The sequence below is a fragment of the Zosterops lateralis genome, assembly GCF_965231275.1.
Source record: "Zosterops lateralis genome assembly, chromosome: 4".
In the NCBI taxonomy this organism is placed as follows: Eukaryota; Metazoa; Chordata; class Aves; order Passeriformes; family Zosteropidae; genus Zosterops; species Zosterops lateralis.
In genome coordinates, this window is record NC_139765.1 from 44,564,423 (window position 1) to 44,585,842 (window position 21,420).

Consider the following 21,420-nt stretch of genomic DNA (forward strand, 5'->3'; position numbering starts at 1 on the left):
TTGTGTTCTCTAGATGAACAGCACCCCATAAAACCTGCTAACTCCCAGGAACCTGAAGGAATCATCAGCATCAATGCCTACAGCATGCGCATTTTGTCTGTGGACTCTTAATCTAGACCACAGCACAGACAGAATACCGACTACACGACAAGCGATTTTTAGAGATACTATAGTACCAATCTTTTTGTTGTTAAGAGGATTGTGCTTCTCAACCCATAGACAGATGAGCCTGAAAAAGAGCTAGCAAAGCAAATCGACCTTCAGACCATGCTTAAATTCATGAAGCAGGACTCTTCTTCACTGGAAACTTTGAAAGAAAAAGCTGATGGAAAATGTACCAACACAGTTGGAAAAGGCATAAAGAAGCCTTTGGCCGTGTGGACAGGGCCCTGAGAAGCAGAGGCACCCTTTCTAAGCCTGGATCCATCCCCTGCCGAGGCAGACGAGTGGGCTCAACCACTAGATCTGCGCTGGAAGAGAATAAATCTTCACTGTTTCTGTTGATGCAGTGCCACCACGTACCAAATACTGCAAAATTACAGAGAAAGACCACCTTGTCAGGGGGTAAGGGCCTGAACTGAGCAAGCCTTGGCTCTGGGCTCTGTTCCCTGACTTGTGGGCTCTTTGTCAGGGAGCGTTTCACCACAAATGTACAGTATATACATGCAGCCTGCTGTCGCACACACCTGGTGGCTCCTTCTGCGCTGCCCCAGAGCCAGAGCGACAGGTCTCCGCCACGGGCTTCTACAGATCAACTAAAGTCACCGCTGTTATTTTTCAGAACTTGGGTGCACAAGCGGCCGGGGCCGCGGGGCACAGGTCCCTTCCTGCCCGCAGGGCTGACCGCAGGCGGTGCCCGCGGCGGGTCGCGCTGCAGGCGCTGGGACAGCAGGTGACGGGAGCGACGGGAAGGAGAGGAGAGGAGAGGAGAGGGAGAGCAGGGAACGGGAGAGAACTGCCCCCGGGCCCGTTCAGAAGCACCGAGAGGAGGCGCGGGGGGGGCGGTGGCGGGGCAGGGCGGCGCTGGGCAGGGGCGGCCACAGCCCGCAGCCCCGGCACAGCCCAGCCCGGCTCAGCGCGGCCCGGCCCGCGGGCCCGGAAGGCGCCGCTCGCTCCCGGCCGCTGAGTGGCGGCGGCGCGTCACGTGCCGGGCGGGCCGGGCGGGCCGGGCCGTGAGGAGGCGGTGGCGGCGGTGGCGGTGCCGGGCGCGGTGCGACATGTCCCACCAGACCGGCATCCAAGGTACCCGCGGGCTGCCCCGCACCTCCGCCCCGCGGCGCAGCGCTCCTCACGACAGCCGGGCCCGTGTCCCTGTGGCCCTGCCGGCCGGGCGGGAGGCGGGGGAGCCTTTCCCCCGGGTCGGGTCGGGTCCGGTCGGGTCGGGGCGCGGGTCGGGGACAGGCGGGCGCGGCGGGCGCCCAGCGGGCCCTTCCCGGAGGGATTTCTCCCCCTGCTGCGCTCTTTGTTCGCTGCCGGAGGGGTCTGTCCTTGGCGCCGCGGGCTGGCGGGGGGCGGGCGATCGGGGGAGCTGCTGCTGGTTTTGTCCCCGCGGCCGCGGCTGCTCGGGCCGAGCCCACGGCTCCGCTCCCGCCAGGAGCCCCGCGGGGTTTATCGGCCCGGAGAGACAGGAGCCCGCCCGGGAAAGTGCTCAGTGCTCAGCCCCGTGAATGGTGGGAAGGGCCCGCCTGGGCTCAGGTAACTACCCCCGTGCAGGTTTTCCTGCGGCCGTGGGATGAGCCTGGAGCCGGGGCTGTCGGCTCTCGGGGTCCCCGTAGGGAGTTTGGCATGGTTGGACAGCGCGGGGAATGCCGAGGGTCGATGCCGGGTCCCGTGGAGCCAGAGCCCTGGCGAGAATCAGGAGCCCTGGCGTAGGAGCGTCCACTGTAAAGCCCATCGCTGGAGGCCACGAAGGGGAAAAGTGTGTGGGAACCTTTTCCCCCAGTGTTTCCTGGCCTCGGAGAGTGCGAGGAGCAATTAAAAGGAGACAGCGCATTGTTTCGCCGTATTATCGGGTTCCTCTGAATCACAGAATTGCTAAGCAGGGATTATATAGCAGGATTACGGAGGGGTCGGGTTTTACTGCAATCTGTGTGCTCAGTGACTAGTGCCGTGTACTTTGCCTGCACTCCGATATTTATTGCTGAAGGTGACTTTTGTCCCAGCCCGGCAGCCCTTAGTTCCTCTTCTATGCCCTTTTTTGTCCATTGGCTGCGTGTGCTTTGCACCCTTTTCCCTCTCTTCCTTTCCTTCCTTTGCATGCCAATCTTTAGTCTCTTTTGCAGCTCCTTGTTTTAAGTTCTTCAACCGCTCTTAGGCTAGAGGTGCACCTGGAATAGCTTTTGTTTTCCAGTCCGTGGAAACCTGTTAGTAACTCATAGTCCCTTGTTCTCCAGGCGATGCTGGCGGGGAGGAGCAGTAGAATACTCTGTTGCTTATTGTAAGCAAAAGAGTGTCTAAGCCTTTTCTGCAGCTCTGCTTGGTGTCTGAGAGTGATTTGTCCTCAGAGGAGAGCTGTAGAGAGCTCTGCAGCTTTCCTTCGGGAGCCTGCCCCAGCAGGCACTAGTCAGGAGTCCTGTTTGCAGCAAAGCATCAGCCTCTGCAATTTGGATGAGGAAAAGCTCTACTTGTGCCATTGCTGACTTTAGCTACAAACAGGCTACTGTCACTTATAAACAATTACAAGATTTGGCAGCATGGGCTGCTTTTTTCTGGAAACAGAAATGAAGTCATGGGCACAGTGATATGTACCAGGCAGTTGCTAAAAGGACTGGACTTTTCAAACAGACCAGTGCAGATGAATACTGTAGGAAGTCACAGAATGCAGTAACTGGGGTGGGGGATACAATTGAATGGGTCCACAGTCTTCTAAATAATTTTAAAATAATATTCCCTGCAAAATATTTGTGAAATAAGCACAGATTTTTATTCTGTGGCCCTCTGCTATGCAGAAAGTTTAAACAGAAAATAATTTCAGTGTTGTGAATTTAAAATCCTTCATGATGAAAAAACCCATAGATTACTTGATAGTGAGCTGGTTTCACAAGCATCTCAAAATATTTTTCAGAAAACTTTCACAGTTCTGGAATTGGTGTGGACACTGCTCTATTCTGGTCTTGTTTGGGTGCGTAGTATTGAAGTGAGAGAATAAAGAACAAAAGGATAATAGACAAGAGGAGGACAAAGAATGTTCTGGGGGAACAAAAACTCTAGAAAAGTGGCACAGTGTTTGGTCGCTCAAGGGAATGGTGAAGACTAGCAGAGATGATTAGAAAAGCTGGCAGCAATTTACTGTGAGGATCTGCACTGGTTAGTGGGAAGATGACAGCTGGGATGAAACTGGGATTGAACTGGTAACCTAGTGCAGTTCAGTTTGTTTGACATGTTCTTTTAACATGCCATTTTGGACTCTCAGGATGGGATTGGCAACACTTGGATCAACATAAATGTAAAATGTTTTGAGTATGGGCAGTAATGTCACTGGATACCATCTGTTCACTTGGCCTCAACCCGACTATAATCCATTTTATTTGTTTCCTGGTTTGATGTTTGTTTTGCTGGTGCTATGTTCTATCCTGTGGGATTACTTAAAGGACCCGCTTGCAATAAATGTTTTTCAGTAAATCCTTTCAGCCCTCTGTCTCTGGTATAATTAAACTGATTTGCACTCAGATTATTTAGCAGAGCAGTTGAGATAAGAATGGTCTTCACACGAGTCAAGAACAGTTCTTCAATGTGCTTAGGGAATGAGTTTGTCATGTTGGTGGTATAGTGTCAATGTGATTTACAAACATGTAAAAATATTTTAGTTACTTTGTAAATTCAGTATAAAGCTATCCTGTTACAATAGGTTGGGGCTTGAACAATGTTGTCAACCATAGAAGGAGATGAGGCAGTGTGAAAGATGAGCAATGAGTGGCAGCTTTCACTGGTGCTCTGCAGAGAGGTGATCTCAGGAAAGACCATCACTTTTGCCAGACAAGCTCTAACATTTTCCTGGCAGGCGTAAAGTTTCTGTCTGAAAGTTTGCACTAAGCCTGCAAACTTCGTGAAGCTGATGTAATTTAAGATGCGTCATATTTTTATTGTGTTGCTGTGTTAACTCTGAAACATGAGATTGATGATATGATGTCACCCTTAATTTTCACAATGTTGAAAATCATTTAGTATGCTAGAGAATAGGGCTGTTTTGTAATGTTGCCTTTCATCTTTGTGTGGCAGGCTGATGGTTGGAACAGTATGTAGCATAGCAGCAGCATCACTCCTGGGTTCATTTTGCTGTCCAACTTCATAGCAAAGGGCCAGTTGTACATTTTTCCAGTGTTGTTCTTACCCTCATGAATATTCTTTGTCCTAGGGAAGTGAAATGTGTTAATTTGATTACTTTTATTTTCTCTGTTTCAGCTAGTGGAAGTGTTAAAGACATCTTTGTTGGAGCCAGAAATGGACAATACAGGCTTTTAAAAATAATCATTGACAATGGTTAGTGAAATTTTATTCTTTTTTCTGGTTCTTTTAGATATTTTCCTAGTTGTTTTAATGACTTTACATGTACAATTGTTTAAAAAACAGAAATCTGCCAAACTTAACGTTACTAACGTTATTCATATATAGAAGGTAAAATCTAAATTTTGGCAGTCCTAAGCTTTTTTACTACAATATTACTGTATTTTTGCCTTTGAATTTTTCTCCCAAATATAATTTCATATTTTACAAAGAACTGCTGTGTATTTCATATGGATGGTATAAATAAGCTTATCTCTTACTAAAGACAGAGTAGAGGAAATTAAAATTTCCACACCTGTGTAGCATTTGGACACTGGTTACTTTCACTAGAGAACTAGTCTTACACAACAAACAGTCCCCTTAGATGTAGAACTGTAAATTTTATCTGCCTTTTTAACAAGGATATATCAGTATAAAAAAGTGCTGCAAGTAGAAAGTCCTGCTTAAGCAGAAGTTTAAATAGTAATCTGGCTACATAGAAAATATCTTTATAAATCTGTAACTTTATTTAAATTTTCAAAGTTAAAGCTGTTTCTTAAATCTCAACATATATATATTAATAGAAAATTACATCATTTCAATCAGAACTTGAATTTGACTTTTGAACTTCTTGGCAAGGGAAGATTGCAAATGTTGAAAGATAGAATATATAATTACTTTTATTTTCTTTAATAGCATTGTTGCTGGGTTGTATATTTCCTGATGTAGTCCATCTTTTCAGTATGGACTTTTCTTTAAAGTATGTCAGTTTTCCACTTTGGAGCCGTTTGTTCTAGACTTCATTCATTTACAGTACTCTAAAAATCTGTTAGCTGGAGAAAGTGACATGTGCATACATACACAGACACACTTTTATTTTTAGGTAAATAACCTACTGTTAACCTTCTTTGTGTTTGCTTTTCTGAGGAAGTCTCTGATATTTTAATATAGCTTTCTTTAAGGCAGTGTGGATAGTAAGATTACAGGCAGGAATTTGTGGTAGTCTTGTTAGCACAAGGTAAATGCTGGCAAACCATTGTTTTAGGTTTTTTTCCCATTAAGCAAGGCAAAACAATATGTTTTTGTGTTTATGCTACTTTATAATATGAAGCAAAGCCTAGAAATAAGATACAAATTGAATACTTTTCCTATTTTTTAATTTCCTATTTTTTCTTTTTTTGTGTATGTATACATGTGTGTACATATATATATAGATATAAAGATCTAGATATATGTATATGCATTTTATCTTTATAAGAAGCAGAATCCAGTCTGATAGTATTTTCTGCAGCTCAAAAAGAAACCTGTAAAACTCCCTGTGTACTGGACAAAGGGCAGTTGCTTCATCTGTCTTCAGGAGCTTTAAGTAACAGATCATAGCCAACAGATAATATTCAAATCATGTTTTGCTAATCTGAGTTAAGAAGAGAAGAGATTTGCTGCTGGGCATGAAGTTCCTCTGGCTGTATCTTACATCCAGGTCACTGTAAATCCAGCTAGAGTCTTCAGAATTGGCAAGTACATTCTGAATACTTTTGGTTTAGGTGTACAACAACTCCAGGTACTTCAGGTACTTTGAGTCTAATTCAAAGAAGGGCCAAGCGCCCTTGCCCTGAGCTGTTACTGTGGTAGAATGCTTTGCTTGAAGTTTGCTGTAGAGGCATTTGTGTGCTGTTGTACTTTTGTCTGAAATTTTCTAAGTTAAGCCCTAGACTCTCAAAAGGTGATTTGTATACTAGTTACTGTGATGATCTTTAAACTGTTGCAGGATCCCATTTAAACAAGGTATTTCTATTCCACTTGTGCAGACTAGTATTTCTCAGGAGGCTGAGAAATGTTTGTAAGAATTTATACTAATACTTTCCTTTGAAAACTGAGATGTGATGTATAAATAAGAGAAAAATCTTGTTGCTACAGCTGTTCACATAATTAAATGCCACTGAAGTATTCTATACAGACTTAAGCCAATTATACATAATAAACAACTTCAGTCATTTAAAGAGGCTGTAGCTATGAAGCTACATTAGAAAGAGGTTTATCTACTTACATAGTCAAGTTAGGGATTAGTGCAAACATATTCATTCCAAACTCTTTTCGTTGTATAACTGGGTTATCGACTCCTTACAATGAGTACAAGCACTAATATGTTATACCAAGAGCATCAGTAATTATATTTCTAAAATTTGAAACTTTACTCTTATCCTATTTATACCTAAGTATTCCAAATTAAAAAATACTGTTAGAAGTCAGATCTTATTTCCCTTCTGTGTATGTTATGCTAAAAAAACTAACATGTAGAAGTACATTACTTCTCAACTATCAGTATTTCGGTCGAAGTAAATTAGGGTTTGAACATACACAGCTTTCGTAGGAATTCACCCACTTTTACACTTACTGTTCGTGTCATCCATTCTTCTGGGCATAATTATGAATGCTTAAGTGTCCAATTAACTTCTTATTGTAATTATTAATTTTGGCAGACTCTATTAACTGTATTGTTGCTAACCTGTAGCTTTGGTTATTGCCTTTAGAGCAGCTTGTTGTGGGATCCTCTAGACAGCCAGTTGGATCATGGGAAAAGGATTATGATTCCTTTGTCCTTCCTCTTCTTGAAGACAAGCAACCATGTTATATATTATACAGACTAGATTCTCAGAATGCTCAAGGATATGAATGGATCTTCATTGCATGGTCACCTGATCACTCTCCTGTAAGTAGCAGTCATCAGAGGTTCCATGTTAATGATTTTTCAACAGTAACATTCATTCTGAATCCAAAATATGAAGGAAAAGGATTTGAGGAATGAAACATTCCCCAACCTCCCCCTACATTCCCAGAAGAAAACTAGGAAAATGTTTCTTTAAGATGATCAAAGGGTGTATCAGTAGGTCTAAATGGAGTACAGCTGAACCAATGTATTTTTAGCCTGACTGGCGGACACAAAACAGTTTTTTTGCCCTGTTTGTCTGCCTTACTGTCTGTACGTGAGAAAAATTTATGGAAGGATATAGGATAAAAATCTTAATGGGCGTTCAATAGAGAAGGATTATAGTGTGAGCTCAAGCTGTTTATTCTGTTTGGCTTGCTGGCTGTTTATTCTGTTTGCCAGCTGGCACTTGTGGATATGTGGTGTGCCACATACACTGAATACACTGCTTCTTAGTGGTTTGAGAGCATGGGAGAGGACTGAGATTAGAATTAAGGATTTCTAGGAGAAGCTAGGATACAGGTTCTGGGAATGTGAGATAAGGGAAGACAGAAAGCAAAGCTGTTCCAATATTCCTACTGCTTTCACTAGCAATTAGGAAATAATAAGATACCAAAAGTTGATGTGTGTAGAGACAATTATGTGGAAAAGTTGAAGTATTGTGGAGAGGATAACATGATGGTAAAATAAAATGGGAAGGTGGGGCTGCTGAGACAGGAGTAAGTGACTATGTTAAACACAAGTTAATAGGGACCAAATATAATTTTTCCACTCTGTAGTTGAACCATAACTATCTGGAGTCACTATCAAGTCAAAAATAATAATGAGTTATTTCCAGTCTGCTCTTTTGCTGTCTGTTGTATCCATTAGTACACAGACCAGGTGACAAAAGATTCAAACAATTGTGGATTTTTTTCCCATTTAAAATTGGTAAAGATTATTTTGATTTTTTTCCCCATTAAAAAAAAAAAAGCTCATATTTCAACTAAGGCTACAATTCAGTTTTAAGTTACTTTGAAATAATACATAGTATCATGACCTTGTGAGTTTAATAATATGAGTAAGTACTATGATTCAGAGCTCTACAAGTTTATAGTGCAGTTTCAACACTTAAAATACTTGTTCAAGAAAGATGTTTGTTAATGGATTTGGTACACCAACATGCTAGATTCTCTGTGTTCAGCAAAATTTTAATAAAGAACCAAACCAAAAAGCTACTGTTTTATTATATGCTAGGTTCGTCAAAAAATGTTGTATGCAGCAACTCGAGCAACACTTAAGAAAGAATTTGGAGGTGGCCATATTAAGGATGAAGTATTTGGAACAGTACAGGTATGTTTTTCTTTTCAAAGTCAGGACACTGACTTTAAATACTGAATATGGTAGCTGATGTTGTTGGTATGAATGTGGGTTGTTTATAGTCTTTTTGGATTAAGGAAAAAAAAGAGTTAAAAGCTATGTGTATTATTCCAGTGTTAAAGTGTATTTAAGCTTATTTGACCAAGTTAATAGTTATAGTTATCACTGTCAGACTTAGAAGTCCTTTCTTCAAATGGTTATGAAAACCAAATAATCCAACAATAATAGGCATATCTCTTGATCTCATTGCATTACAATGAGTCCTCTAATAGAATGGAAGGAGTTGGGGGTTTTGAGAATAATCGAAGATGTTGTAGTAAGACAAAAAGCTGTGAAAGAGAAATAGGCTGTTGTGGTGGATATGAGACTAATAATTCTGTTGCTCACTGAGTAAATAATTTGTTATATTTATCCTTACCATGTCATGGAGGCTTCATTATCCTAACAAACATGTAAATAAACTTCTCTGGAGAGACTGTATTCTAGGGAAGTAGATAACTGACGTGCTAAGAGGGTTTACTGGTAGACCTCCTGTTATTTTTTTTTCTTGTCTGTTCAATCAACCAGTCTCTCACTGCCACATGTACTGGACCATTAGCAGTCTATGTAACACATGGGATTTGTGTCTAGCCCTACAAGTCTGACCTTCCGTCTTAGTTTTAAGGAAGGAGCATTACATCTGTCTTACTGTTATTTCAGATGGCATGGGGCACTTGGAAGATGACATTGATATAACTCGCTTTTTCCCAGCCCATTATGTTACAGCTTATATATCTCTAAATAGTTGGTTTCAGTGTCTTTAAAAACTTCGTAATCATTGCTGGCCTTTAATGTTCATCTGTGTGAAAATCACAGCTTCTTCAAGGTGTTCAAGTTTCTGATCTCACTCAGGATCTTGATCATCAGCATCCAGTGGGTTACTTCGTCTTTATTTTGTTGATGGTTTGGTTTCAACCAGCTCTGTTATTCTGGTGGAAACCTCTTATGGTCCCACCTCCTAATTATTAGGTATTAATCTGAATACATCTGGGCTTCTGAAACAAGACATAATGAAATATGGGAACATTCAAATAAAATTACCATAACTGTATGGAAGGCAACTACTTTTTGCAATGCTCCATAGAAAATCTTTGAAGAAATGTTCTATTCTAAAAAAACCTGATAAATATTGATATTATGCTTTCAGGATGATGTTTCACTGAATGGATATAAAAAATATTTGATATCACAATCCTCCCCTGCACCTTTGACTGCAGCAGAAGAGGAACTTCGACAAATTAAGATTAAAGAGGTACTTAAAATATCTTCAAGCATGTGTGGGAAATGGTGCAGAGTTCCAGATGTATTGTAGGGATATTTTTTCTAGGGTAACAAAAGGCAGAACAGAAAATGGAAAGTTTCAGAAAGTGCGAGTGGAGAAGTGTGTAAATATACTTCTCAATGGGTTGAAACTGCAGGATGATGATGGAGTTGAAGTGGCATGAGTGATCTCACTGTGTTTAAAAGGCCTAATGTGTGAATCAGAGGCCTGGCAACTGCAGAGCTTAATTGTTGCAGCTTCATCTTTTAGTATCACTGGACATCCTTCTTTGTGAAGGGTGACCAGACACTGGCACTGGTTGCCCAGGGAGGTTTCAGGGTCTCCATCCTGGAGATAGTCACAAAATGTTTGGATGGAGAACTGGGCAGCTGGCTCTAGGTGGCCCTGATAAAACAGTGTCATTGGACAACGTGGCCTACAGAGATATCTTCCAACCTCAGTCATTGTCCACATGTGATTGCCCTCATGCATTTCCCATGGTGGTAGAAATTGTAGAGAAAACACAGAATAGCAATTATTGCAGTGAGTGATTGCCAGGAGTCTTTCAGCAGCCTTATTCTTAGAGGAAAGGTACATAGTTTCCGGTACCAGTGCACTTGATTTTGAGAGGAAGGGAAGAGGATTCCAGTAAAAATAAAATGCAAATCCAAACTAAATAGCTGATCACTTTAAGAGACCGATTTTCTTATGCTACAAGTGCTTTTTAAAAAAATCTCTATCAAATGCCTTTAACGAAAAAATTGATGATTGCCGGCTAGCTAGTGACTGAAGTTTCAGAGGATTCTTTTTATCATTTTTCCTTCATTTGAACACTGTTTATGTCAGATGTATATGAAAATAGGTCATGTGCTGAACTTATTTGTTCTTTAGACTTGTAAGTTAGAGCTGTGGTACATGTGTTTGAAGTGTGATTTATTTCTGCAGCTGGATACTAGGCAGCCATTATGTTAAATACAGCTGTGTATCTTCTCTTATGTTTTCACTCTACTGTGCTTTTGCTGCAACTTTGTTGTTTATTGACTTTTTTTTCCCAGTGGTGTCTATTGTTAGTTTTCATGTCTGATTTTAACAATTCAACACAGAAATACATTCACCATCATTAAATACTTCATTTTACTTCACCAGCTTTAAAAAAAACCCAATAATGAATGTAAAACCTCTGTGGGATTGGTGATCACTTCTGGTATTAGTATATGTACTACATACAATATGTTTAGAAACTAATTCATTCAGACTAAGTCTTTATGTGTTCTGAAAATTCAGCAGCCATACCTTTGCTTTTCAGGGACACATAAATTGCATTTTGCTGCTATTTTGGCTTTGTTTGAAACACCTCATGATACATTAACTTACGTCATTTTTGTCTTCATTCTTTCTACTGTTACAAAGCCTGTAATTAGATTTAGAAAATGAAAAGCTTTTTGATTTAAAAAGTATTCCATATGTATATTCTTCCATAATTACCCTATGAAATATTTGACTGGGCCATATCAAAGGATCACTTAGTCTGTTGTCAACTCCTTGAGAGAACAGCAGAAAGCTAGGAAGGATGTAGGAGCAGGGCAAGAAGGCCATAATTACCTTAAATGCTCTTCTGTTGCCTTAACATTTGCAGGTAGGGATCTTCCTGCACAAAAGATGGCATCTTACTATATAATTCTTATTAATAGATTTTTCATCCATCATCTAGTCTTGTCATTTCTATAAATCTGCATAAAGGTTTTGTTGGCCAGAGGTCCTGTAGGAGCATATTCCACAGCTTGACGAAATGCTGTATAAAGAACCACTGACTGCTCTCTAGAATTTCTAGTTTACTCTGATGCCCTTACAGATAATGTGGCAAAGGCAAAGAAGATTTATTCAGTCAGTCCTCAGTTTGCCGCTCCCCATAGATAAAGCTTTCTGTATCCCAGAATTCCAACCATATCCTGGGCTGCATCAAAAGCAGTGTGGCCAGCAGGTAAAGAGAGGTGATCCTCTCTCTCTGCTCTGCTCTGGTGAGATCCCACCTGGAACACTGCATCCAGCTCTGGGGTACTCAGCACAGGAAAGATATGGGCCTCTTAGAGTGGGTCCAGAAGGAGACCACAAAAATGATCATAGGGCTGGAGCATATTCCCTGTGAGAAAAGGCTGAGAGAGTTGGGGTTGTTCAGGCTAGAGCATCAAAGTCTTCAGGGAAATCCTAGTGGCCTTTCACTACTTAAAGGGGGCTTATAAAAATAAGGGCACAGATTTTTTAGCAGGGCTTGTTGCAATAGAACAAGGGGGAATGGTTTGAAACTAAACCAGGGTATGTTCAGATTAGATAGGAGCAAGAGTTTGTTTTATGATGAGGGTGATGAGGTACTGGAAGAGGTTGCTGAGAGAGGTGGTAGATGCCCCATCCCTAGAAACATTCCTGGTCAGAATGGATGGGGTCTGAGCTACCTGATGTATTTGATGATGTTGCTGCTTACTGCAGGGGGGTTGGATGATCACCTTTAGGGGACCCTTCCAACCCCAACTGTCTCGTGATTCTCCATCCATGGACCTCTGTTGTATTCCTTATCAGTATCTCTTCCAGGCTGGAAAGTCCTAAACTGGGTAGTTCTTCCTCCTAAACAAGGCACTCCATAGTTCTGATCCTTTTGCTTTTCTCTGCAGTTTTTTCCAGTTCTGCTATATAATTTATGAGATGAAGGGATGGGGAAGCCAGATCTGCATGTGGTATTCAAGATGCAGGCATGTTACTGATATCTACAGTGCGTAATAATGTGTTCTGTTCTCTACTCTTTTTTCTAATAATTTATAACATTTCATTTGTGGGTGGGGAATGTTTGGGGTGTTTTTGTTTTGCTTGGGGTTATTTTCAGATTTAGTCAGAATGACATGCAAGGTCTTGCTCCTGAATGGTAGTAGCTAGCTCAACCCTATCACCATAAAAGTAAAAAAGAGGGTTTTTTTTCCTCCTGCGTACATTTACATTTATTCACAAAAAATTTCATCTGCCATTTTATCCAGCACTCAGCAGTCTTTACTAACTAAATCTTAGCAGTAAGAATTTAAATATTCTTAAGTGACTTGGGTGGTTCTGTTCTTCATTTTCTTATATCTGGAGTTACACTGAGTTACTATCTTCCCTTGTCTATCTCCACGCTTCACAGCTTTTTAAGTTTGGAGTACTTATTTTCTACCTGTATTTTAATACGGTTTTCTAGAGTATGGTATTTTATTATGGTTTATTATTTTCCTGATGCCTCTTTTACATTTGTCAGTCAGGCTTTTGTGCACATACGTATTTTGCAAAATATTTTTTCTATAACCTTGTTAATAAATTTAGCAATATTTGTGCAAATTAAGCTCTCCACCTGCTTTCTTTTCCTCTTTCCTTGTTGCTGACAAGCTGTTATTTAAAATGTAAAGTATAAGTAAGTGTCGCCACAAATGTTTGGTTTTAATTTTTTTATCAGTTTCATATTGTATTAACATCTCTTTTTAATAAAGCTGCATATCTTCTAGTTGATAGATCTAAGGCCCACACTTTCCATTTGGCACACGTTTTTGACTTTTGCAGTTTCATAACCGATGTTAAATGTAATTGTGAAACTTTAAAAGAAAGTGAATAAATTCAAAAACTAGTACCTAGACAATAAACTATGACCAAAGAAGACTGAAGGCCAGACCTCATTTTAAGAGAGACTAAATGAATATTAAGATAAACATAAATTCTTGAACATCAGCTTTAAAATAACTGTTCTCTCAAATAATTTGACACTGATATTAACTGGATTACAAACAATTGTCTAGCTTGTCATAGAATTTTTATTTTTTTTTTTACTTTGTGCTAGACTTTCTAGAAGTAAGAAATAAGAATTTTATTTGTTTGTTTTGTTTGGTTTTGGTATAGGCTTTTTGGGGGAGTATGTTGAAGCAGGAGGGAGAGTAGTAGCTTTACTTTTCCTTCTAAAAGATCAGTTTGTCTCATAATTTCTCTGTTCCTTAAAAAATTTTGACTTCCTAGAAATTATGTCTTTGTTTTGATCTAGAATTTTTCAAGCTACAACAAAGTTTATAAGGAATATTTTCACTTCAAAAGTACAACACAACATATGAAAATCAAGATTTTTCTTCCTGGATTATTGTGTGTCTATATTAGATTTTAACTTAGAACTTCTTCACTGACAGTTGAACCAGTTTTCTCTCTGATGATTTTGTTGCTCTGCTAAGCAGAGCAGTTTCAGAGATAAGAAACTTTGCAGGCTAGCAAACAAACATGACCTGTAAATTAAAAAATGCAAATCTTTTGTATATGGGGATGATTTCTTGGTGTGGTTTATTCTTGGAATAGCTACTGCTAGCTCTATGTGTAACTATATGGAATGCATTGTCAGTCATTGTATGAAGCCAAATGAATGCCTGCAGAGGTTCCTTTTAACATCTCAGCTGACTTGTGTTCCAGGTACAGGCAGATGTTGGTGTAGATACCAAGCATCAAACACTGCAAGGAGTAGCATTCCCCATTGCTAAAGAAGCTATTCAGGCTCTGGAGAAACTGAAAAATAAGAAACTCAATTATGTACAACTGGCAAGTATACAATATTTTAACTATTTTTAATAATGAGTATAAAATAGACTACCCACATATTAAACAATGCGCATTGATGTAGTATGTGTTGGAGGTTTGCACAAACGGGATGGGACTGCCGGGAGATGTTTCCATGAGCTTTATTGGGACATCAGTCTCTGTACAAGGTTGAGACAATTGAAAGATGGCAACAGCTCACCTCTTGCCAGCAGCAGCCAAAGATCCCTTTATTACAGGGCATTTTAAAAGTTTTCCAGCCAATAGCATATTGCTAAAGCTTACAAACAACTGTTCTAGCCAATCTCTAAAAGCACATATACACCTGCTTCAAACAAAGCTTGCTTTTATGCTACTAACAATACACAATACTGCATTATTAAGCTTAAAACCTTCTACTATCTTGCTAGGTATATTTTTCTGCAGTCTTAAGGTCTATCCTAGCCAAGCCTAAAAACTCAGACTATTGTTTGGTGTCCTTGCTTGCTGAATTATTGTATCCTTTCTAGTTTCAGGCTTTGCAGCTGCAACTAACTCTAAGTTCTCTGCTCTTTCTAAGGCCTGCTTTTACAACTTCTAAAAATCTTCTTACCTTTATTATTTCCCAGAGTGGTATGCTGATAAATTACCATTTTGAATTAGATTAATTCAAACTTTTTTCCATCCTGTCATGTTCTCTGGTTTGTTTTTTGTGTATTAACTATATTCATGTTTGCTTTGTTTACAGCAAATTGATATGAAAAATGAAACTATTATTTTGGCCAACACCCTTGATACTGAACTGAAGGACTTGCCAAAAAGAATTCCAAAGGATGCTGCGCGTTACCACTTTTTTCTGTATAAACACACACATGAAGGAGACTATTTGGAATCCATAAGTATGAGAAAATTTCTCAATATGAAACTTCACTGGCTTGTTTCAAATTCCTTAGGAATTTTGAGTCAGGGAGAAAGATGTGTCAGCATGATGATAAATTTCAGAGTTATTTGGTTGTGAAACTATGAACTTGTGAAGGAGAGTCTAATGTTTGTAAATTAGTGAGCTATCCTTTTTGATTATGAACACTCATAAATGTGAAAACATACAGATGCTGGCCATTCTCTTATCCCCTGTTTGAAATGAAACGCTGACACAAAAAAGCTCCAGAAAGGCACTACGTTGCTTTCAGATTGCATAGTTGATTTCCACTGCCTCTCTGCTATAAAAGATTTTATGATACAGCTTTTGATAAAGTGTATTTATGGTCTGATTTGTGTTGTTGTTTTCTTTTTCTGCAGTTTTCATCTACTCTATGCCAGGGTATACCTGTAGTATACGAGAACGAATGCTCTACTCTAGTTGCAAAAGTCCACTGTTAGAAATTGTAGAAACACAGTTGTGGATGCAGATAGTTAGAAAGGTAAGTGCAGGGGGGGTGTATGGGTATTTTCTCCATCCCTGTCTTCCCTTCTTAATGGAAAACTATAACTGCCTCTGTCACTGCCTTGTCTAAACAATGATAAGTGTTGTGCAACTTAGTTGTCCTGAACAGGAAATAATTGTTGATGGAGCTAGAAATACAAAGTCAAGTCATGGAAGTTTTACTCTGTTTCATATTTTCTACACTTTTATCTTGAACAAATAAATCCTTGTGCATCAAGGAAGTATTTGAGAGTACTTTGAAGGACTTAATAGAATTGACATGATTTCTTACTCAAAGTTGTGTTGTATTTTGGACCACAATACACAGCTGTTGTTAAACACTAAATTCCTTTAAAACCGAAGTTATGTAGGGATTTTCAAAATAATTTCAAGCTGCGGTTCTGAAAACTGGAACTGCTATCTTAGGAGTCCTTGATGGGACAACCAACCATTTGTAAGTAAGGTGATCTTTTCATGCTGTATAGATTTTACTGCAATGAAAAAAGTTGCTGCTTACCTCCCGAGCAGAGACCACAGAAAAGGTCCACTTGTGACCTATGGTTACTTTTTAAACAAGTAACCTTGTTAAAAGCTTAGTTTCTGTGGAGATTCTGTTTACCTTAAAAATAGCAAAGTTAATGCTAACCATTTTTGCTGAGATGACATGAATTAACTAGATTTGTGCTATGTGTATTTGTAAGTAATTGTTTTTCTGAAATTGCCATTATACAACAAAATTAAAGCACCATGTCAGTCCTGAAAATTTTTGCAGACAGAAATTTCTGAAGCATGTACTTGTAGCAGCAAAACTGTGGTTGGCAAGTCTGTCAAGTGTTATGGTTGGCAGGGCATGAAGTGCTGAATGCTCAGCAGAGCAAGGCCATAGCACTTCTCTGAATTCTAAATTCCTGGAATTTAAAACAGTGGAGTTTGGCTTACTTTTCTTTCTATTTGGTTTCATATATCTAGATTTTGAAAACTAAAACACTCCCCTTCATTTTGTTCATTATTTTAGCTTTTGCTTGCTAAACACTTGAATACTTGCTGAGTGGCAGTAGCTAGCTAATAATACAAGTTTCTTTATACTCCTCCCCCCCCCCTTTCTCCAGAGATAACAATATGTATGCACATTGCTTATACAGTTAATGTTTAAAGCATGTTATAGTGAACAACTTTGATTCTTAAAATGTGTAAATACTTTAAATGAGTAAATAAGCACTAGTTTCACATGGAATGTGTTCTCCTAGTTAGTGTTAACAGGTACACTGTTCCAAAGCTTGGGACAAAAAAAAAAATCCTTGGTGTGTATACTGTTTAGTTGTGCTTACATTGCAAGAAAATAATTTAGTCACACAATACTGGTAAGAGTATAGGAGAGTCTCAGTAAAACTATCCAAGATTTCTCAGGGCATTAAGCACAAGTTTTCATGCTTAACTTTAAATATTATTGCACATACGGTTTTAATATAGTATCGAGTTTCTGAATGTTTTTGACTTTGAGTATGATGTTTTTTTCTGCCAGATTGAAATAGATAATGGTGATGAGTTAACTGCTGACTTTCTTTATGAAGAAGTACATCCAAAACAACATGCTTACAAACAGAGTTTTGCTAAGCCAAAAGGTCCTGCAGGGAAGAGAGGAATACGAAGACTGATTAGAGGTCCAGCAGAGACTGAAACACCCAGTGATTAGAAACTTTGAATTTGTGAAAGTATTAGAGTAAGAAATGTAATTCTGGCTTTTGGTAATGAACTGAAATCATTCCATTCATAGATACTAGGGATAAAAAAAAGCTCTTTTTACTCTTCTCTTTTCTGACCTCAACACTTTTTATATTGTTACATGATTATATTTGTTGACCATGTTTTATGACATATAGAAGAGATAATTATTTTAATGCTAGAAGAGAAAAATTAAGCTAGTGCCCCTTTATTTTAATTTCGAATCCATTATTTAATAGCTGTACATGTGGTCATAAACTTTGCAGACATAAGACTATGAAGCCCATGTATTCTGTGGGTAAGTCATAGCTGTATTCCTATGTGTAGCCTATTAAACCTGTAAGACTTTCCATATGAGAAGAGATGAAGGACTACATAGCACTGTCCCAATTGAAACTTTATTTTTCCTTGTAGCACTAATGGACAGTAGTAAAATAGAAGGTTGTCTTTGGATTTTGACAGGATGCATTGCTGGATTATGTTGTTGATTTGTTTGGTTTTGTTTGTTTTGTTTTTTTTTTTTCTTGTAATGGAAAAGATAAACTAAAATCTGTTACCGTTCAATTAATATAAGCATTCAGGAATAGGTGGACATTTCCCTAAGCAAAAACTTGGTCATCTCAAACTTATAACTAATTTAATGAATTATCTTTTAAAGGAATCTGATATAAAACACCATAGCTTTTCCAGACTTCTGTATCACTTGTAAGCATTACATATTAGGTACTGAATGACCAAGTAAAAGGTGACTAAGTCCATGAGTTAGTATACTCAATAGATTATGGAGCTGCTTTCAGAGCAATATGCCTGAAGTATCTAATAAGTAATTAATTATTGGTGCACTTGGATCTAAAAATGTGTAAGTTCAGTAAAAATTGAAGTAGTCTTGCCTCATAACGGTGAGTTGTCCTTGAGGTCCTTGTGTTTGCAGTATCAACTGCAATTTTTTTACTTTCAAGGTATTCTGAAAATTACTTTTCTTAAATGTTTGAACTTCAGTAGTAACTTACATCTGTAATTTAAATCCAACTAGGTCTTGAATAACTGCTGGCAGCAAGCCCCTGGTTAGGATTTTTGGGTTTTTTTCCTCCCTTCTTCAAAATACTAAAATCAGCCAGAATAGTCTAAACATGATTGAACTGTAAGTAATGTGTTTACAGGAAGAAAGAAAATAGATTATTTTAATAAGTCCATTAAGGGAGACTTAGATGTGGAAATCAAGTATTGGATGACCTTAAATATTTAAAACTGTGTGATGAAGGAAATACTCGTGAATAGATTATATTCCCAGTGAGGATTTGCTTTTTAGTGTTTTGTATGTGACCTTTGTGGTTTTTGAGTTTTGTTGGTTTTAGTTTTTTTTAAAGCTACATGGGAGCTGCCAGCTTTGGTTCATTGGATATTGTCATAGCTGCTGGATATACTCATGTTAGAGCTGAATTGTGTGTTTACCTGGTGGAAGATGGATTTTAACTTAGTTTTGTAGGGAATAATGTTTTGACACTAGTAGCTCCTGACAAAAAATTGTTTAATCTATTATTTTGTTTGGTTATACTAGCTTGCTATTGACATCTGAGATTGCACTATATAATGTGAAGGTTGCAATAGTTGGTTTTACTGTGGTTTTTTATATGCAGCAGAAATTTTACACTTCAGCTTTTTTTCATTTAATTTTACACACTACATCAGTCCAATTCAATAGCTCTTGATCCTCAGCTAATCTCCTCCTTGCCCTTAGCTCTTGTGTTTTTTTCCTGCCTCTTGCCCCCTCCATCTAGGGTAAAGAGCTGGTCTTTGAAGTCTTTCTTCTGTACTATGGCAGGCAAGTCATTGGGTTTTTTTAAAATATGGTTACTGTGTGCTCAGCTCACTGTACACTGTAATTAAATGTATTTTTAGATTAACTGACAATATTTGCAACACACCTAATTCACTTTGGAGTTTTTGTTTTGGTTTGGTTTTAAGGAGTGTAGCATTTAAAAATTGCTGCTAGAGGGTTGTTTGAATTTAGTATTCTGGATCTTGTGTCAGCCATAGCAAGAGTGCACATACATCTTACACTTTCTTGAGCCAGTAAAGAAGTTCAGCTTTTTCAGACTAAATGTTTTAAATAACAGTTTGACCTGATATGTTGTGAGGGTTTTGTTGGAGGTTTGTTTGGGGTTTTTTCCCCCTGTTATTTTTGTTGGTTTGTTTTTGTTGTTGTTGGGGTTTTTTTGGCGTTTTTTGTAATCCTGCCCTGGGTAGATAAGAAGATGGAAAACTTAATCTGGAGGATGATGAGAGCTGGTTAAGTGATTATGCAAGAGCCTTTATGATGAGCTGCTTTAAAATTCAGCCCAAACCAGACATTGTAAATTACCTTATGTGAAAATATTCTGTGTGATGTACAGACCTCGGCCCAGCCAGGACTCAGTCATGTCCTGAGCATGTCTCCCCCTCACCTTTCCCCAAAAAGAGAATTATATGAAGTCCTGCACTGCTGGCTGCTTCTCCAGGCCTCTTGTAGCTATTCTCCTAACAGCAATAAGAAATACCTGGGTTTTTTTATAAGATCTATTACTTTTACATCTACATAGTTGCCTTCACTTCTGTTCATGAATGTTCTGAACCAGCACAAAACATGGGCATTAATCAAAGTTGCTCCTTTAACTTTCTCTGCTCATTAAAGAATTGAAAGTGTCCATTCAAATTGTTGTTGGCCTTCATAAAGCCCAAAAGCAATGCAGCTGCTTGCAGTTAACTCACAAGCTACTAAATAGTTAATTAACAGGACAGGTAATTATTTAATAAATATTTATGTTGCAAATTAGGATGATCTTGATCCTTTAAAACACTCCTATCAAAGGTTAAACTAATCAAGGTAAAAAATGATGTTGCTCAGATAGACACTGTAAATAAAGAAAATTTGTTTATCAGTGTGTTTATGTATCCAATGAAAGCCACCTTGAGACGCTAAAATTAACTAAGTTTACCTTATGTTTTGTAATTTACTTTATAAATAAAGATTGATGCTTTAGCTTGGTGTTCTCTGAATCATTTCACAGTCTCTTTAACGAAGATCTATATTCCAACATCCAAATGTGTAATAGGCAGTTCCCATGGGAACTAGAAAGTGATTTCAGGGTGTAAGAAGGGAGTTGAGCAGAAACAGAATTCCATACTTTTGTTATTAAAGAAAAATCACTGTTAAAAACATGTACTTTCCCACTGCTTTATGGGAGCAGCACTGAGGGCTCCAGAGCAGGTTCCAAGGGTGTACTTCTCTTGAGGTTTTTGTGCTTTCAGTAATAAGCCCCTTCAAAAATTCCTTCTATCCTTTTAAAATGCTGAAGTAGTTGACTGGTGATTTAACAGTTCTTTCTGTTCTTACTTGCTCAGCATGAGCACTTATTATGTTGTTCAATTAACACTTTTTTTGTATAAACTGAAAATAATTTGCTTGAAGACCTCCTGTTGCCCTGAAAGTTCAAGATGAAAAGAACATTTACTGGTTTGGCTTTTCTCTTAACTGTCCTGCCAACATCCTCATGGGGAAATATTTGTGATGCAGCAATTTTATAATTGAAAGAAGAAAATTTGAAGATGTGAACTAGGACTGCAGGCAATAATTTTAATGCCAAATGCTATCTATAATCAGAGCTGTAAGAGGAACAGGCATAAGGTAGGAGGAGGAAATAGGCAAGGCCTCTATGTACCCATGAATATCACAAGGAATTTTATTTGCCTTTTGGTCAGTGGGTGGTAAACCCCCAGCTGGAACAACCAAATAAAGATAAGGCATTTCCCATTTGAGTAATATGAAGTGTTATGTCTGGTGTGTTGGCTCAGAAGGCAACTGGACAAACTGATCAAAGAAAATTT

At 38.7% G+C, this 21,420-nt stretch overlaps 1 protein-coding gene across 1 annotated transcript; it reads left to right on the top strand.

Annotated features, from left to right (window-relative positions):
* The first annotated feature begins 1,165 nt into the window (after positions 1 to 1,165).
* On the top strand, positions 1,166 to 20,575 carry TWF1 (twinfilin actin binding protein 1). The gene is made up of 9 exons (XM_083859163.1): positions 1,166 to 1,242; positions 4,402 to 4,479; positions 7,014 to 7,192; positions 8,426 to 8,521; positions 9,735 to 9,839; positions 14,310 to 14,435; positions 15,160 to 15,310; positions 15,711 to 15,832; positions 17,357 to 20,575. The coding sequence occupies exons 1-9, from the start codon at positions 1,218 to 1,220 to the stop codon at positions 17,525 to 17,527; spliced, it is 1,053 nt and encodes a 350-aa protein (XP_083715289.1). The 5' UTR covers positions 1,166 to 1,217; the 3' UTR covers positions 17,528 to 20,575.
* The last annotated feature ends 845 nt before the right edge of the window (positions 20,576 to 21,420 follow it).

What these genes read in the sequence shown, in the direction of transcription:
- TWF1 (XM_083859163.1), top strand. Translation starts at nt 1,218, where the DNA reads ATGTCCCACCAGACCGGCATCCAAG. An exon ending in GACAAATTAAGATTAAAGAG is followed by an intron (nt 9,840 to 14,309) that starts GTACTTAAAATA and finishes CTTGTGTTCCAG; the next exon opens with GTACAGGCAGATGTTGGTGT. An exon ending in AACTCAATTATGTACAACTG is followed by an intron (nt 14,436 to 15,159) that starts GCAAGTATACAA and finishes CTTTGTTTACAG; the next exon opens with CAAATTGATATGAAAAATGA.